The sequence below is a fragment of the Tympanuchus pallidicinctus genome, unplaced genomic scaffold (assembly GCF_026119805.1).
Source record: "Tympanuchus pallidicinctus isolate F22 unplaced genomic scaffold, pur_lepc_1.0 scaffold2, whole genome shotgun sequence".
Lineage (NCBI taxonomy): Eukaryota > Metazoa > Chordata > Aves > Galliformes > Phasianidae > Tympanuchus > Tympanuchus pallidicinctus.
Genome location: NW_026294721.1, coordinates 21,687,160 through 21,701,075, shown reverse-complemented (window position 1 = coordinate 21,701,075; position 13,916 = coordinate 21,687,160). Strand labels below are relative to the sequence as shown.

The following is a 13,916-nucleotide window of genomic DNA, read 5'->3' as shown; positions in this document are numbered from 1 at the left end:
ATAGAAATATTCATTTCTTAAGTTGGCAGATAACACACGATTTCAAAGAGAATGTTTTTATCTCTCTTAAATGATCTCTTCTGTCTTGGTGCTTACTGGGATTTATAGTTCTTGAATTCCTCTTAGAACAAGGACAGGAAAAAACAAATCTCTTTAAAGTGGAACATGATTTGCCTTACTTTAGACTGGCTTTCACTTTTTTAAAAAATGCTTTTGAAGCTGTACAGCAGGATGAGATTTCTATTTTTGGTCTTTTGCATGTTTATTTCTCCCACATCTGAAGAAAATATAAAGTTGAATACTTTGAATCCTAGAGCATAGCCTGACTGACATCTGCTGCTGCTGATGAAGTATCTGCTGATAGGGAGATAACGTCACTTCCATTGCTGTGTGGCAGTAATTCCAATATATTTTTCAAGACCATCCTCTTCATCTGAATTCACTTTCTGACTGATGCTCAGCATCTGTGCATAGAGAAACCACAGGTTCATGGTGTAGAGTGCAGGAGAGTGCAGAAAATCCCTCCTTGATTCTGTCATAAACAAAAACTTGTAATATGTGATGTTTTTGCTTTGCAGCTTTCTTCGTTTCTTCATTGTGACCTGAGAGTGCCAGAGCCAAGGTACAAGGGACTTGGTACCAGTACAGACTTTCCACTGGTGAGCTGGGGAGAGTAAGTCTTCTGCTGCATCTTGTATTAATGAATTAAATAAGTGGTAATATGTCTGAGAATCTACTGGGGGTGGAGAGAGAGCTCCTTCTGTGCATTTCTTGTTCCATATCTCAGATGATGTAGCCTCAAACTTCTTCCAGCATAGACAGGAGATACCATAAGTACTGGATAGAAATATGAATATTTATCATGATGTTTGTTAGTAAGGATGTCCCAGATCCTCTAGTACAAGAGAAGTAATCAATTTCTTTTCTCTTGCATATTGTAGCTTTTTTTTAGCTCCTTGTGCAAAAAAGCACTATAACTTTGCCTTCTCATGTGAGAAAGGGTTTTATGCATCAGAGGTGTCTTATGGTAGTACCATTCCTCTGTGGTGCCAGTGTATCTGCTGATGTGGACACTCTTGGTCGATCTCGATGTTCTTTTTATAGCAGAGGTATGGTTTCCTGTGGTGTGTTTTGAATGCTTGCAATCTTTAGAAAGATTGTGAGTGCTTGCAGTTGGGCTAAGATGGAATCTGATTCAAAGATGGAATCTGAAAGCCCTGGTTTACGAGTTCCTGATTATGTGCTGTAGTTTCCCAATTAAGGTAACTCTAAATAGAATAGTGACATTTACTAACCAAAGACTTGAACGTGACACGTTGAGTAGCAGAACAGGACGAAGAGCTGGAGGGTACAAACAGGAAACCTGGCTTTGTCAGATGCGGTGTTTGTGGCAGAAGTCATAGTCACTTTTGTCCAATCCAAAAATTCAAGAACCTATGCCCATCATATGTGGGAATAATACTTGCTGTTGAATCAGGTAGCAAATGGCTTTACAGATGAGCATGAAGAGGTGCTTGATGAGCATGAAGCAGCTAAGCATGAAGTTGAATCCAGCCCTTACAGTTCTATGATTCTGTGAGAGGTTGTAAGTAGCAGTTTCCTGCTGGGGCACAGTGGTTGTGTATGACTCCTTTTTCCAGGCAGAGTTTTTCCAGAGGAAAAGCCTGGCTTAGGACTGGAAAAACCCAGGCATATGATTTTAATAATTTGGAGAGCAGTGTTTTGTTTAACTAGTTCATGCTTGATGTAACTGGTTGAGTTTTGAGTTAATTTGATTATTTTTTGAACTACTGGAAAACTATTAAAGGAGTAATGGCTAATTTGATCAATAAGTATTCTGGGAATTCCTCCTTAAAATGAATGCTTTTAGACTAAGGGAGGAAATAAGAGCTGTGCAGCAGAGTACCTACTTGTGATTTTATCTGACAATGTTACTGTGGTCAAATTCTGGTGAGGAGGTGCTTGAATTTGGAATGATTGACCTGTTTACCATTTCACATCAAGCTTTTTGTGTCACCTTGGAGCAGATGCGTGGTTTTGCAGTTGAAAGGAGCTCTTAAGTGTGTGTGCTTCCCCAGATTGCAAACTTTTGATTTTTGCTGAAAGTGCAGTGCTTAGACATTGCAGAATCTAGTAGCCCATAGATGCTACCAGAGCCTTGATGAAACTGCAGTGCAATGACCGCAGGAGTAGGACTGAGTGTGTGGCCCCAATGGGGGCACAGCCACCATAGACACTCATCTTGCTACATAGATCAACACCGTCAGGAACACCCAGTTCCTGGTGTAATTTGTGTAAATGCAAACAGCCTGTGCCTTCCCTCAGTCCTGTCTCTAGCTGACCAGGAGGAAAGTTTTTAGTGGGAATGCATACGTCCCTGGGGCCAGGGCTGGCCATGACCATTCCCAGGAATGTGGCCAGATCTCTGGCTGGAGAATTGTGCAGCTGTGCATGCTGTTAGTATTTACATATGCATCGAGTGTGCTATTTATGGTATTTGCAGGGTTCAATTGAGTTTCAAAGAAGAAATTAGAGGCAAAGGATGTAGGGGAAGGTCAAAAGCATTTGCTCCGTTGCAGGAAGGTGAAGCTTATGTATTTAATTCATCCAGAAGGCTGTACTGGAGTTCTGCTCTGTACTAACCCAAATGAGCAGCTAAGTCCAAACCTTGCTGCTTGCCTGCTTCACAGAATCACAGAACTGTAGGGGTTGGAAGGGACCTCCAGAGATCGAGTCCAACCCCCCTGCCAAAGCGGGTTCCCTACACCAGGCTTCTTCCCATCAAAGTGGGGAGAGAAGTGGAAAGGCAAAAGCAGGAAAACTCGTGGTCCATACATGAAGCAAAACTGTGTGTGCATGTTTCCTGTTTGTACAGAGTGACTCCATTAACTCTGCAAAGTGGTCTGGTGAGCTGCTCTTCTTGGCTCATCTACATGTCACATCCAGCCCATGGGGTTCTGGAACAGCCCTTGTAAGGGCTGGGTTAGTGCCTCTGATGGGGTTATTGCCATCACTTGCAACTGTACATCTGTTCTCCTTTCTACACAAAGATGAACTTGCTATCATGTAACCTAATGTGCACTAATGCTTATCTGCTTCACATGAGTGTTTCTCCCAGGCATTTTATCTTCTGACACAAAACCATAAAACCACAACATCTTGTCCTTGCTACATGCATGGAATATTTGTGATTAATGTGGCCTTGTAGTTACTTGAAAGCAGAGCATATGTTTAACATTTCTACAGCATATGCTTTAAGATTTGAAGTCCATGCCAAGAACAAACTCCAGGTGGACACAGCAATAGCTCAAGTTGTGCTTCAGATACATCAGCATCTGCTTCTGTGACCCAGTGGCATTTCTGCTGCTACTAAAGGAGTTCAGCTTGCACAGCTGTATTTCTGCTGAAGAGTTAATTTCTGTGAGATGCGGGCCTCTTTCCTAGGGGCTAAACTAGTCTCTTGTTTCAGAGACTCAGAAGAAAATCAGTGGTTGCTCCTACCTCAGATTGCATGACCTCTCATTTAGTTAAGCAGTTTCTTATTAAAAGCCTCATTTACAGAATCATAGAATCATAGGGGTTGAAAGGACCTCCAAAGATCTTCGAGACCAACCTCCCTGCCAAAGCAGGCTCCCTACACCAGGTTGCACAAGTAGGCGGTCCAGGCAGCTCTTGAATATCTCCAGAGAAGGAGAATTTAAAATTATTGAATACAAAGCTATAAGGTTGGTGGAATCTAACCTTCACTTCCAAATGTGGTCCAAAATACATATATTCTGTCATATTTCATAGGGAGGCCAGGAGCTCAGTTTCTTGTCCCATTTCAGTCGACTTCATTTTGGCCTGCTTCTGCACTTGCAGCAGAGGAGCTGAGATCTGACCACCTTACCTGTTGCACTTGTTGCTTGGCAGATGGGGTGCAAGCCCTTTCCTGTGGTTTTGCAGAGGATCTGGAAAAGCTGCTGCTGTTTCTTATCTTCACTTGAGACTGCAAAAATAGCTACTTGTTTGTGGAAAGCTTTATTTACAAAATAAAGTTTTGTAAATAATGAAGTAGAAAATGTTTTCTGTTGTCATAATAGCAGCACTGTACAGCGGCGTGTAAAGGGAGCTCTGGGGAAGGTCTTGCTTTGCAGCACGTAGGTGGGATGGACTTGCATTGGCACTGTCATCATGCTTCATTACCACCTTTTCCAACTGGTACTGGCAGCAGAAGATGTAACAGTGGTTAGTGCAGGAAATGGCTCAGCCATTTTTAGATACGTGAGTATGTCATACTTCCACAAAGAAATAAATTTCTTTCTACCATTATCAACTGACCTTGCAAACCGTGGATATAGCACTCATCTTTCCAAGGGCATCATGGAGAGACTGGACCAAATCTTAGCTGGTTGGTTGGTTTGAGCAGCTGGGTTTTCACCCACCCATCTCTCTTTTTAAACATTGTAAAATGGTTCCCTGAGGTTAACTATACTTTTTAAAAGTATATTAAAAAAAAAAAAAAAAAAGTTAAAGAAACAACCAAATAATAGCATACTTTTTTGTTATCACTTGTAACAAAATGGTGGGACTAAACAAGTACTTTGGCAAAAAATCCTGTATCATTTTCAGTGCAATTACTACTTGGTAAACTTTTTCAGAAGTTTTTTACAAAGCTCTAAGATTTTGTTGTAGAGCATAGTTGTAGTCTATAGGTATAATTTCTGTAGCTTCGTGGTAGGAAGATGTGTTTAAAAGAAAAAAAAAGAGTTGTATGGGAAATAGAATGGTGTGGGTTGAAAAGGACCACAATGATCATCCAATTTCAACCCCCTGCTGTGCACAGGGTTGCCAACCACCAGACCAGGCTGCCCAGAGCCACATCCAGCCTGGCCTTGAATGCCTCCAGGGATGGGGATCCACAGCCTCCTTGGGCAACTTGTTCCTGCGCGTCACCATTCTCTGTGTAAAAAACTTCCTCCTAATATCTAACCTAAACCTCCCCGTCTTAGTTTAAAACCATTCCCCCTTGTCCTATCATTATTCACCCATGTAAAAAGTATTTCCCCCTCCTGTTTATATGCTCCCTTCAAGTACTGGAAGGCCACAATAAGGTCTCCCATCTCACTGGAGCCTTCTCTTCTCCAAGCTAAGCAAGTCCAGTTCCCTCAACTTTTCTTTAGATGTACAGCTGTTAAGTCAGTAGAAGTGTATGAAAGCACGCTGTCTGATGACTCTACTACAGAACCAGACAAAATGGTAAACAAAGAAGTTTTATTATTATGTGATTGTCTATTTTGTGATGCTGCAGGGCTGTTGTCCATATGAGTTCCTTGTGACTTTTAATTTCTTTCATATCTCTGTGGGGGGGGAAGGGGGGAGGAAACAAAACACCACCAAAAAAGCCTAACCAAACAAAACCATCAGCACTTTTTTCCCCCAAATGAAAAAGCAGGGCTGAATCGTTTTCATTTCCAAAATGCAATCCAGTTGCTCATTCGTACATATAAGCTGTATTCCTTCCTTTTAAAAAAAAAAAAAAAAAAAAAAGTATTGCTAATAATGTTAGAGTGGTGTCTATTGTCTAGGTCATGGGATATTGAGGTTTCAGATGCTGCTTTGTTTGCTACACTTAGACAAAAAGCTTTTAAAATTAAAAATAATTCTGAATTATACTTCAGAAACAGTTTGGCTGCTTTCAGTTTCAGAGAAATAAAGTTGTGTGGAAGGCAGATCAAGTAATCTGTTTACAAAGTTTCTTCCAAATCCTTTCAGGTGAAAAGGTGAAAGTCATGGTATGGTCTGAAAGTTGATGCTCAGAACTTCAGTTACCTTGTTTTCACTTAGTATTTGTTCTCTGGATGTGCTTGTTATTCAGTAATCATGCAGTTTTATAACCCTGCCGGATTCTTGTCTTCAGGTTGTGGTTTAGATTCTCATTCACCTCTTGGGGAATTCCACAACTTGGGAACATTGGTCTCACAAAAATAAAATTAAATAATTTTAAAAATCACCCCATGGGATTAAAACTCTGGAAGGTATCTGTCATTTGAGTACTTAGCCCCATCGTATTATCCAGTTCAGAACTTTTTAGATGAAGATCCACGGGGTTACTGTAAGGTAATTTTACACCCTTTTGGAGGCTGTTCTTGGACTGTATTTCTCTGATGTTAGGTATGTTCTACTTTCCAACCTAAATTTAGTAATGACTGCTTTCCATGCTCTTTCTTCTTGTGCCAGCATTAAAGTTCTTGTTCCTTCTCTCAACCTTTGTTTTTCTGTAAGCCAAGCTCTTAATATCCTTGTACAAGATAGAAATCTGTTACCTTGATTATTTTCCAATTTCCTGTGTTTTCCATTAATCCCTCTGGTGTGTGAGGGTCCAGATGCTGCTGCGCTGCTTTGGATGAAGTCTGGGCATTACCTAGCACAATGGTGCCAGTTGTTTTCCTAGCTGTAACCAGAGAACTAATTTGCCTTCCTCATGGATGCATCCCACTGGAGGCTAAGCAGAGGGTCAGTGCCCTGCTGATGTACCTGGGTCTCTTTCTTCCATCGTTTCCAAACACTTGCATTGTAGCTCAGCACTGACAGCAGAATTTCTTAGTGATCCCCTGAATGACTGACATTGTGCTCAGTGTTATTTCACTTAATTACTTTCCTATTAGGCTTCAGCTTTCAGTTTTCCTTTTGGGGACTGCATCTTTTTCCTTGCAGAAGAGCTTCCACGTGTTATGTCAAGCAGATTTCAGTAATGCCTTTCATGACAAGGTCATTAATGACAACATTAATTGTAATTTTTTTCATCATCCAGTAATTTCTACTCTTTTGTATAATTTGTATTTCCCTTTTTCACCAGCAAAAGGTGATTAGAAGTTCTCCATTTGCTTGCACTGAGCCATTTGTTTGGACCTTTCTTTGTGTTCCCTCTTGTTTACTGTTAAGGCAAACGTTTTTTGCTTCCCTCTGTGCATCAAAGTTCTTCACAATGCCTTTGATAACTGTCCATTCCCTAAGATCTTTGAAAAATACCATGAGAGAACTTGCCTTGCCTTGTCTGGACTGTTGAAGTTTGTGTGTCTGAGATCAAAATCATGTGTGAAGAAGGCCTGTGCTAATATCTTCTTATAGTCCTCCATTGCCACAGGTAAAAGAGAGGAACAGTTGATGCTATGGTTCTTTTGCATTGCTTACTGGGGATATAATGCACTGATTTAAATAAAAATAGGAATTGGAACTCTGGTGACAGGAAGAATCAATAATGAGATTTGAACATAATTTTTGCATTAGTGTTTCACTTTGAAGGTAGGAAGAGTAAAGGCTTCTTGGGATAGTGCCAGAAGAAGTCAGAAGGTAGCTGTGTGAGTTGTGGTAGACCAGATGCTCTGGGGTAACCATTTAAAGAAACCCTGATGCTGGCTATGTGCTCCTATTGCACTGCAGCTCTCCTATCCTTGCACTCCAGAAAGCAGCTGAGCTCAGTTTCACCTTGTGCTCAGCTTGTCTTTGGAAGACCTTCCAGTGATCCTGTTTCGTTTTTTTTGTTTTCCCATTTGAACAGTTAATGAACTTTTTTAGATTAGCATATTCATCAGCTTGGAGAAAGTGTAGTGCATCTCATTAGTTAATTGAGAGCTGGCAAGCCTAGGAATGAAGACATTTTCAGGGGTTTCCAATCCTGCTTTGTCTCCACTTCTAAGTTTTGCATCCATTCTTAGAAGGACAGCAGCAATACTGTGTTTATTCCTACAGCATGCAGGAAAGATGGTGGGGAGCGATGAAATGCTGTAACAGAAACCCTGGTTGTGCTTGAAAATTTCTCACAGAAAACAAAAGCATACAGGCATCTGCAGCTTCAAAAGAAGTGAGCATCTCTGATCTTGGTGTGAATGAGATTTCAAAATGGCCATTACAACCCTGAATATTGCCCACTTGTTTCAGCCTTTGCTGGCAGAGGTGTGCTGGCTGATGCTAACTGCTGCTCTGCGTGAACGCATACTCTGCCAGCAGGGCCTGGCATGGGCTGTACAGCTTGCTGGGATCTCCAACTTTGCAGTGTACATGCACGAATGTACAAACATAACTGTACAAACACTGTATGTGTGCATGCAAACACGCCTTCATTAATCTCAAAATGAGCCGTTAGATGCATAGTGTGAAAATGTTGGGATTTATTCTTTTTTCAGTGCCTGAGCTCTTTGCTGTAGCTATCTGTGCAGGGCGTGTGTGGGTTTTGAAACAATGAAAGGCATTCTCCTCCCCGTTCCCAGCATAATTGTTTCTTGATATTCAAAGCCATACTTTTAAAGGCAAGATTGTGCTTTTGTCAGAATATCACCCCAAGAGTATGGGAATGTGATTTCTTGAGTAGCCATCCCTGGAGAAACTTCACACAGTGCTTCTTTCCTGCTGCGCAGCTGCTCATTACAGCTGCTGGATGATGGAGGGAGTCTCACTTGAGTGACTTCTGTCATTTCCAGTCTTTCGTCTTTTTTCTTATCCTTTTTCTTAGTCTTGTGACAGTTGGTCTGCTGGCAGTCTGTTGTATGAGCTTTGGGTAGCCAGTATGCATGTAATGTAGACCTGTATTTGAGTGCACACATTATGTTGCCTGTGGGGGTCCCGGAAAGGCCAAGGAATTCAGTCAGCAACCACTGCAAACCCTCATAACTAGCAGCGTATGCAGGCAAATATATACAAGTGAAAACTGATAAAGGTTTAACATACGTTAGAAGTGTGGATGTTAGATTGTTTATCCTACAGACTGTACTGAAGCAAACTTGACCTATCCATCCAGTATTTGAACATAACTCATAATATACTTTAAAATAAAAAAAAAAGGGAACACTTTTTTTTGTTGTTCCCCACTGGTGTTGGAAGAGCCAGAGTAAAGAGAACAGCAGTAATAAGAGCTGCAACAAACTCTGTAAAAATAAATAAATAAATAAATATGGTGGCTTAAGGTGGCAGCCTGAGATGAAAGTTGGGGCAGCCTGCTTTGTGATGTGTGCCCTTGGCTGCACAGGATGAATGGCTGGAAGTTTTGTCTCTCAGCTCTTAGGAAGACCTTGGCATTGAGTAGGTAGTAGATAGATAGTTGTAAAATTCATTTAACTGCAAAGATGTAAAAGTCATAAGGCATGAAAAAGAAGCCATGGGGTTTCTTCTCTTCAGACTAAAATATTTTATGCTTAGTATGTTATTGGCTTAGAAGCATTTTGATTGAGGTTTAGGGTTTGCACTATGTTACTCTGGGCTGACCCCAACACATGCCATGCATTTTTTGGTCACTTGGGGATTTCGTTACTGTGGGAAAACTGATGCACTAGTGTTGGACTACATTGCTGTAAAGACAAGAATGGTTTTCAGAAACAGATTCAAAGCAACTGACGTTGTGTGGCATGGATAAGTTTTGCTTCCGTAGTAAATTTAGAATGTTGACAAACTTGTTGCTTACTGATTGCTGCATGATAATTAAAATGACAGTGTTGTTAAATTTCACCTGCTGTCTGGCTGAGTTTATAGCTAAAAGCAAATTCTGTCTTGCAGTGTTTTGTTCAGATGGCACTGTGGGCCGTATTAAGTTGCTGTATGACCTGAGACTTCTCTGTGCCTTCAAATTTATATAAGCTTATTAATGGAGGCCACGCACTAATAATAAATTTATGCTGTATGTATAGCACAACAGTTCATCTACTCTGACAGCATGGCCATGAATAATTTATGAATGTAGTTAGCCTGAAATTTGTGAGGGTCATTAGCATTTTAATGAAAAAGATACAGCTGTTGTACTAAATCTGTGCTTTCCTCCTCCCCCAGCTGAGCGTTTCGATCTGCGCTGGGAGCAGCTGACAGCGCGGGGATGTGCTGACGGCATTATGGGCAGGCGCTACCCAGGGGCTCACTATCGGCCAAGCAACTCGTGTATGTATGCAATTGCTCTCATTTATTGGTCACTTGATTGCTTTTGAAGGCTACGTTCATAAATTTTGAAGAAGTATTTATCAAAGGATGCTGACATATTGTAATCGATGCCAGCTCACCTGTGTGTATACCCAAATGGTAAGTATACTGATTAATGTTCAAATTGCAGAGGTGTCTTTGAGAACTTTAAAAAACTAACCAGCTTGACTTGACTGAGCCTGTTGCATTGTGCTGTGTTTTGTGATCAAGGTCTCTAATTTCATTTATGGTAGCATTCAGAAACTTAGCTGCTGTTTCTTCTTGCTCCCAACCCAAGTGTTCAGTACCAGATACCTTCAGATGGGCAAACAGCTTGAGCCATCACTGTGCACAATTGCTTTAACTGCTTACAACTTCGACTAGCAGCTCCCGTTCAGATTATTTATGTATGTGAGGTCAATCTTATTCACACTGAATTTCCTCTGGATCATGTTTACGTTGGGTATTAATGTTCAGATACTGTAAACGCTAACACTGGGAGAATAAATGGCTGTTACAGTTTTGAGACATCTCTGGTGGTCACCTGCAGATCTGTTACTGATCTGATAACATCTGCTTGATGTTATCTCTAGGTGCTAGCCTTTTAAGCCTGGCCTTCCAAGCATCCTGCAAGGCATGAAATCTACATCTCAGCCTAAGCTGAAGTTCAGCTTTGAAATGGTTCTTTGTAGCAACAGGTAGTAGGGTCTTTCCTATTTCTACCTTCAATAAATGGCATTTAATTATTGCCAGAAGAGCCTACAATATGTTTCTTGTTGTCTATTTTACCACCTGCAGGCAGTGAAGAACTGGCAAAGTTCAGAAATTTGCATCAGGAACGACTGATGTCAGAACTCCTTGTTTGAGGGCAAGGATACAATAATATCTATTTCATTATAGCTTTATTCTTTTGTTTATCCAGGTTTTCCCTTCTCTTAACCTGTCACTGTTATTAAGTCTCACTTGTTTTCTTTTTTTGTTTTGCTGCTATACGAGTTGTGCGACTTCCTGGTGCCTAGCATAGTAAATGCTTTGGGCATCCAGCAGTAAGAGCATTGAAACTGACCAGTCTTTGGAGAATTAGATTTATGGTAGCAGGTTAGATCCTGGGGAAAGTACTAGTAAAATGTATCATTTTGCTTTTGCTTTCTTTGCATAAATAATGAGTAATGGCAGCATCTCAGTTATTGTACTTCAGGAATCACAGTTTTTTCCATTAAAGGAAGAACATTACTCTCGTTTTCTGATGTTTATTATGTAGTGTTAAGGAATTGGGGCAGTTTTAAACCTTAATAAATGACTTTCTATTTTGTCTATACATATGTGCATAGGCATACTGCTACCATTCTGTAAATAAATAGGGAAGAATTAGGCCCGTGTGGACTAGGGCACTCGTGGCCATTTATGACATTGACTGTTTTGTTAAATGATTTCATAACTGTAATGAATATAGAGCATTGCATACTCTTAGAAGAGTAACAGAAGGTTTTATATGCAAAGAAATATAACAATTTAAATAGAAAACAGCTTATTTGAAGCCTAGTGCTAGAAAACATAGTTGAAATGCAGATGCTGAAGGTACAGAAGAAGCAAAATGTTTAAAATGTAGAACTGAAAGTAGTGAATTTAACAGGTACCTGCTAATTTTGGGTTTTTAAATGTCTAGTTAAAGAGCAAAATGATGTTGCCTGATTACTGGCTGTGAAGAAAACAGTCTTGGGTGTATCCCTGGCTGTCCTTAACACTGCTTGTCTTGACTTCATGCTCAACAGGGAGCCTCCCTCCTTGCTGTTCTGTACTTGTTTTTCTTATGAAAATTATGGACGTAAGACTGGAAAGTCTCCAGCATGGAGAAGCCTGGCTTTGTAAAAAAAAAAAATAAAAATAAAAATAAATAATAAAAAAAAAAGTTCCCCTTCATGAATTTTCCTGAGCTTCGTTCATATTTTTCTCTCTTCTAATATTTACTCATAAAACGACTTTTCTGCATCGGTTGCAGTAACTCTCCTGAAAAGACAGGAATTGTGTTATGTAGCTTCAAATTTACTTTCATACTATGGCTAAAATCTTGGTTCTGTGCACTCTGTTAAAGTCTTCTGTGTAACTGGAAGAACTTTCTAATGGGATGTCTGCATATTCTGCCCCCAGCACAATTACTTAGCTTTACTTGCTTGTAGTATTTTATATGATACTGGAATCAAAGCAAATAATTTCGTTGGAATTGGTTGCAGTTCCACTTTGCTGTCCTGCATGCCCTCAAAGGCATGGGCACAGTATAAAACATAATTAAATGCACAGCAGTTATATTTTCTTAGAGTGATATGAAAATGCAAATTATAAAAAAAAAAAAGCCCTCCGTTTTTGTTTTCTCAGAGGACAAGTGAGGAAAGGCAGGAATTTCTGGGCGGTAGTTTTGGTAGTCATTGACCTCTGGAACGTGCTGGGTGGAGGCACAGTCCCATAGTGGCAAGGACCTGCTCACTTCTGCAGCTCTGTCTTCAGCCTTTGCTTCTGCAGAAGAGAGCACCATGTCTGCCTTGCACAAGTCACCATGGAGGGCAGAGGTGGAATTTTTTTCCAAATTATTAGGCATATTTTATTTAAAAACTGCTCAGACTAGTGTCCATGTAAAGTGATTTATTGATAACATTCTGCCAATACAATTAGTGGAGTTGAAAGAGGTTGTATTTCAGAAACTTCTGATGGAAAACCTTTTGGGGGAAATAACTTTTTAATGAAATATTCATAAATCAAGGATGAGAATGAAAGGAAGCATCCCCTGTGGGATGGCACTCCCTGGACTGTGCAGGAGAGATGTTTGGGTATTGGTTCTCCTTGACTGTCTCCCATGCTAGAGCTCTTACAAACAATTCAAAATACTTCAGGGCAGAGAGAGCAGGACTGATTTCATAAACCTCGGATTTGGTTTTCCTCCAGGAATACTCAAAATCCTGTTCTTTCTATTTCTCTTCAACTTTGCCAGGGAGTGCCCAGCTGCAGCCTGCTTTGCACTGAGGTGATCTCCCACTGCTAGTCTTCCAAAGGAATATTGGTGAATGAAAATACTGAAAAGCTTTAGCTTTGTTGCAGTAAAGTAAGGAAACAGATGTTGTGATGACAACATAAATAGCAATAAAACTCTGGATAAAACCTCAAGCTTACGGTCTTACAGCCAGTCTCAGCAATTACATCGCTATAGTGATGTACACAAGCTGGGGTGAGAGCTTCCCTGGAGTGGCTTTGCACATTTGGTGTGGAACCCCTACTGAAGCAATAGAAAACCACCCAAGGAAGGTAGCCTGACTGTAGTAGTGTACAGTTTCTGGTAGAGGTGTCCTGCTACCACTGTCAGCAAAGACCTGCCGTGTATGTCTTGGTATTTCCAGGCCTTGGTCTAAAAAGCACTTGAGTGAGTGTCACCTGAGCTCATGCTCAGGAAGGACAGTTTTCATAAGTTGTTGAAAAGCTGCAAAGAATCATTGCTGAGATGTGGAAAAGCCAGAAATACAGACAATTAAAGGTGTAAAATTTACAAAAGCACTCAATGGCATATACATTGCTCTCCCAGTTAATGCCTCTCTCATTTGACTTTCTACCATTCGTAAGAATCTGTCTGGAGACTTGCATGACAATTTCTTTGCCTCTTGAGAAGTCCTAACAAAACCTGAAGGTGTTCTGGATCCCACAGATAGGAAGTTAGGTCTGCAGCACTGACCTCCTTTGACTTGGAGTCTACAGAGAGAGAGGTTCTTTTATGAACCACATAGTGCCCTGGATGCATAGTGTCACTTCTATTTTTTTTGTTTCTTAGCGTGGTTTTAAATACTGTACTAAGTCACTGCAGTACACCTCTGGCAGTTCCATTTCTTTTTGACAACAGAACTGTTCTAAAGCTGAAGGTTTTCTGTAGGACCACACATTATGGAGTTGTATGCTGTGTGCTTGTCCCATCACGAGAACTTCAGTTCCCTTAGTGTAAAAGCACCCTGTGACGT

General features: G+C 40.6%; 1 protein-coding gene across 15 annotated transcripts in view; it reads left to right on the top strand.

The window, feature by feature from the left end:
• The window catches only part of APBB2 (amyloid beta precursor protein binding family B member 2), a 153,529-nt gene that overhangs the window by 42,900 nt on the left and 96,713 nt on the right, over nt 1-13,916 (top strand). For 10 of the 15 annotated variants that reach the window (XM_052682769.1, XM_052682777.1, XM_052682764.1 and 7 more), the window contains 2 exons: nt 579-673; nt 9,799-9,903. In XM_052682769.1, the coding sequence (XP_052538729.1) occupies nt 9,858-9,903 (46 nt within the window). In that variant the 5' untranslated portion in view covers nt 579-673; nt 9,799-9,857. Of the gene's footprint in view, nt 1-578; nt 674-9,798; nt 9,908-9,971; nt 10,046-13,916 lie in introns of those variants that run through there. The other 5 variants (XM_052682765.1, XM_052682773.1, XM_052682771.1 and 2 more) reach the window with 5 other exon arrangements.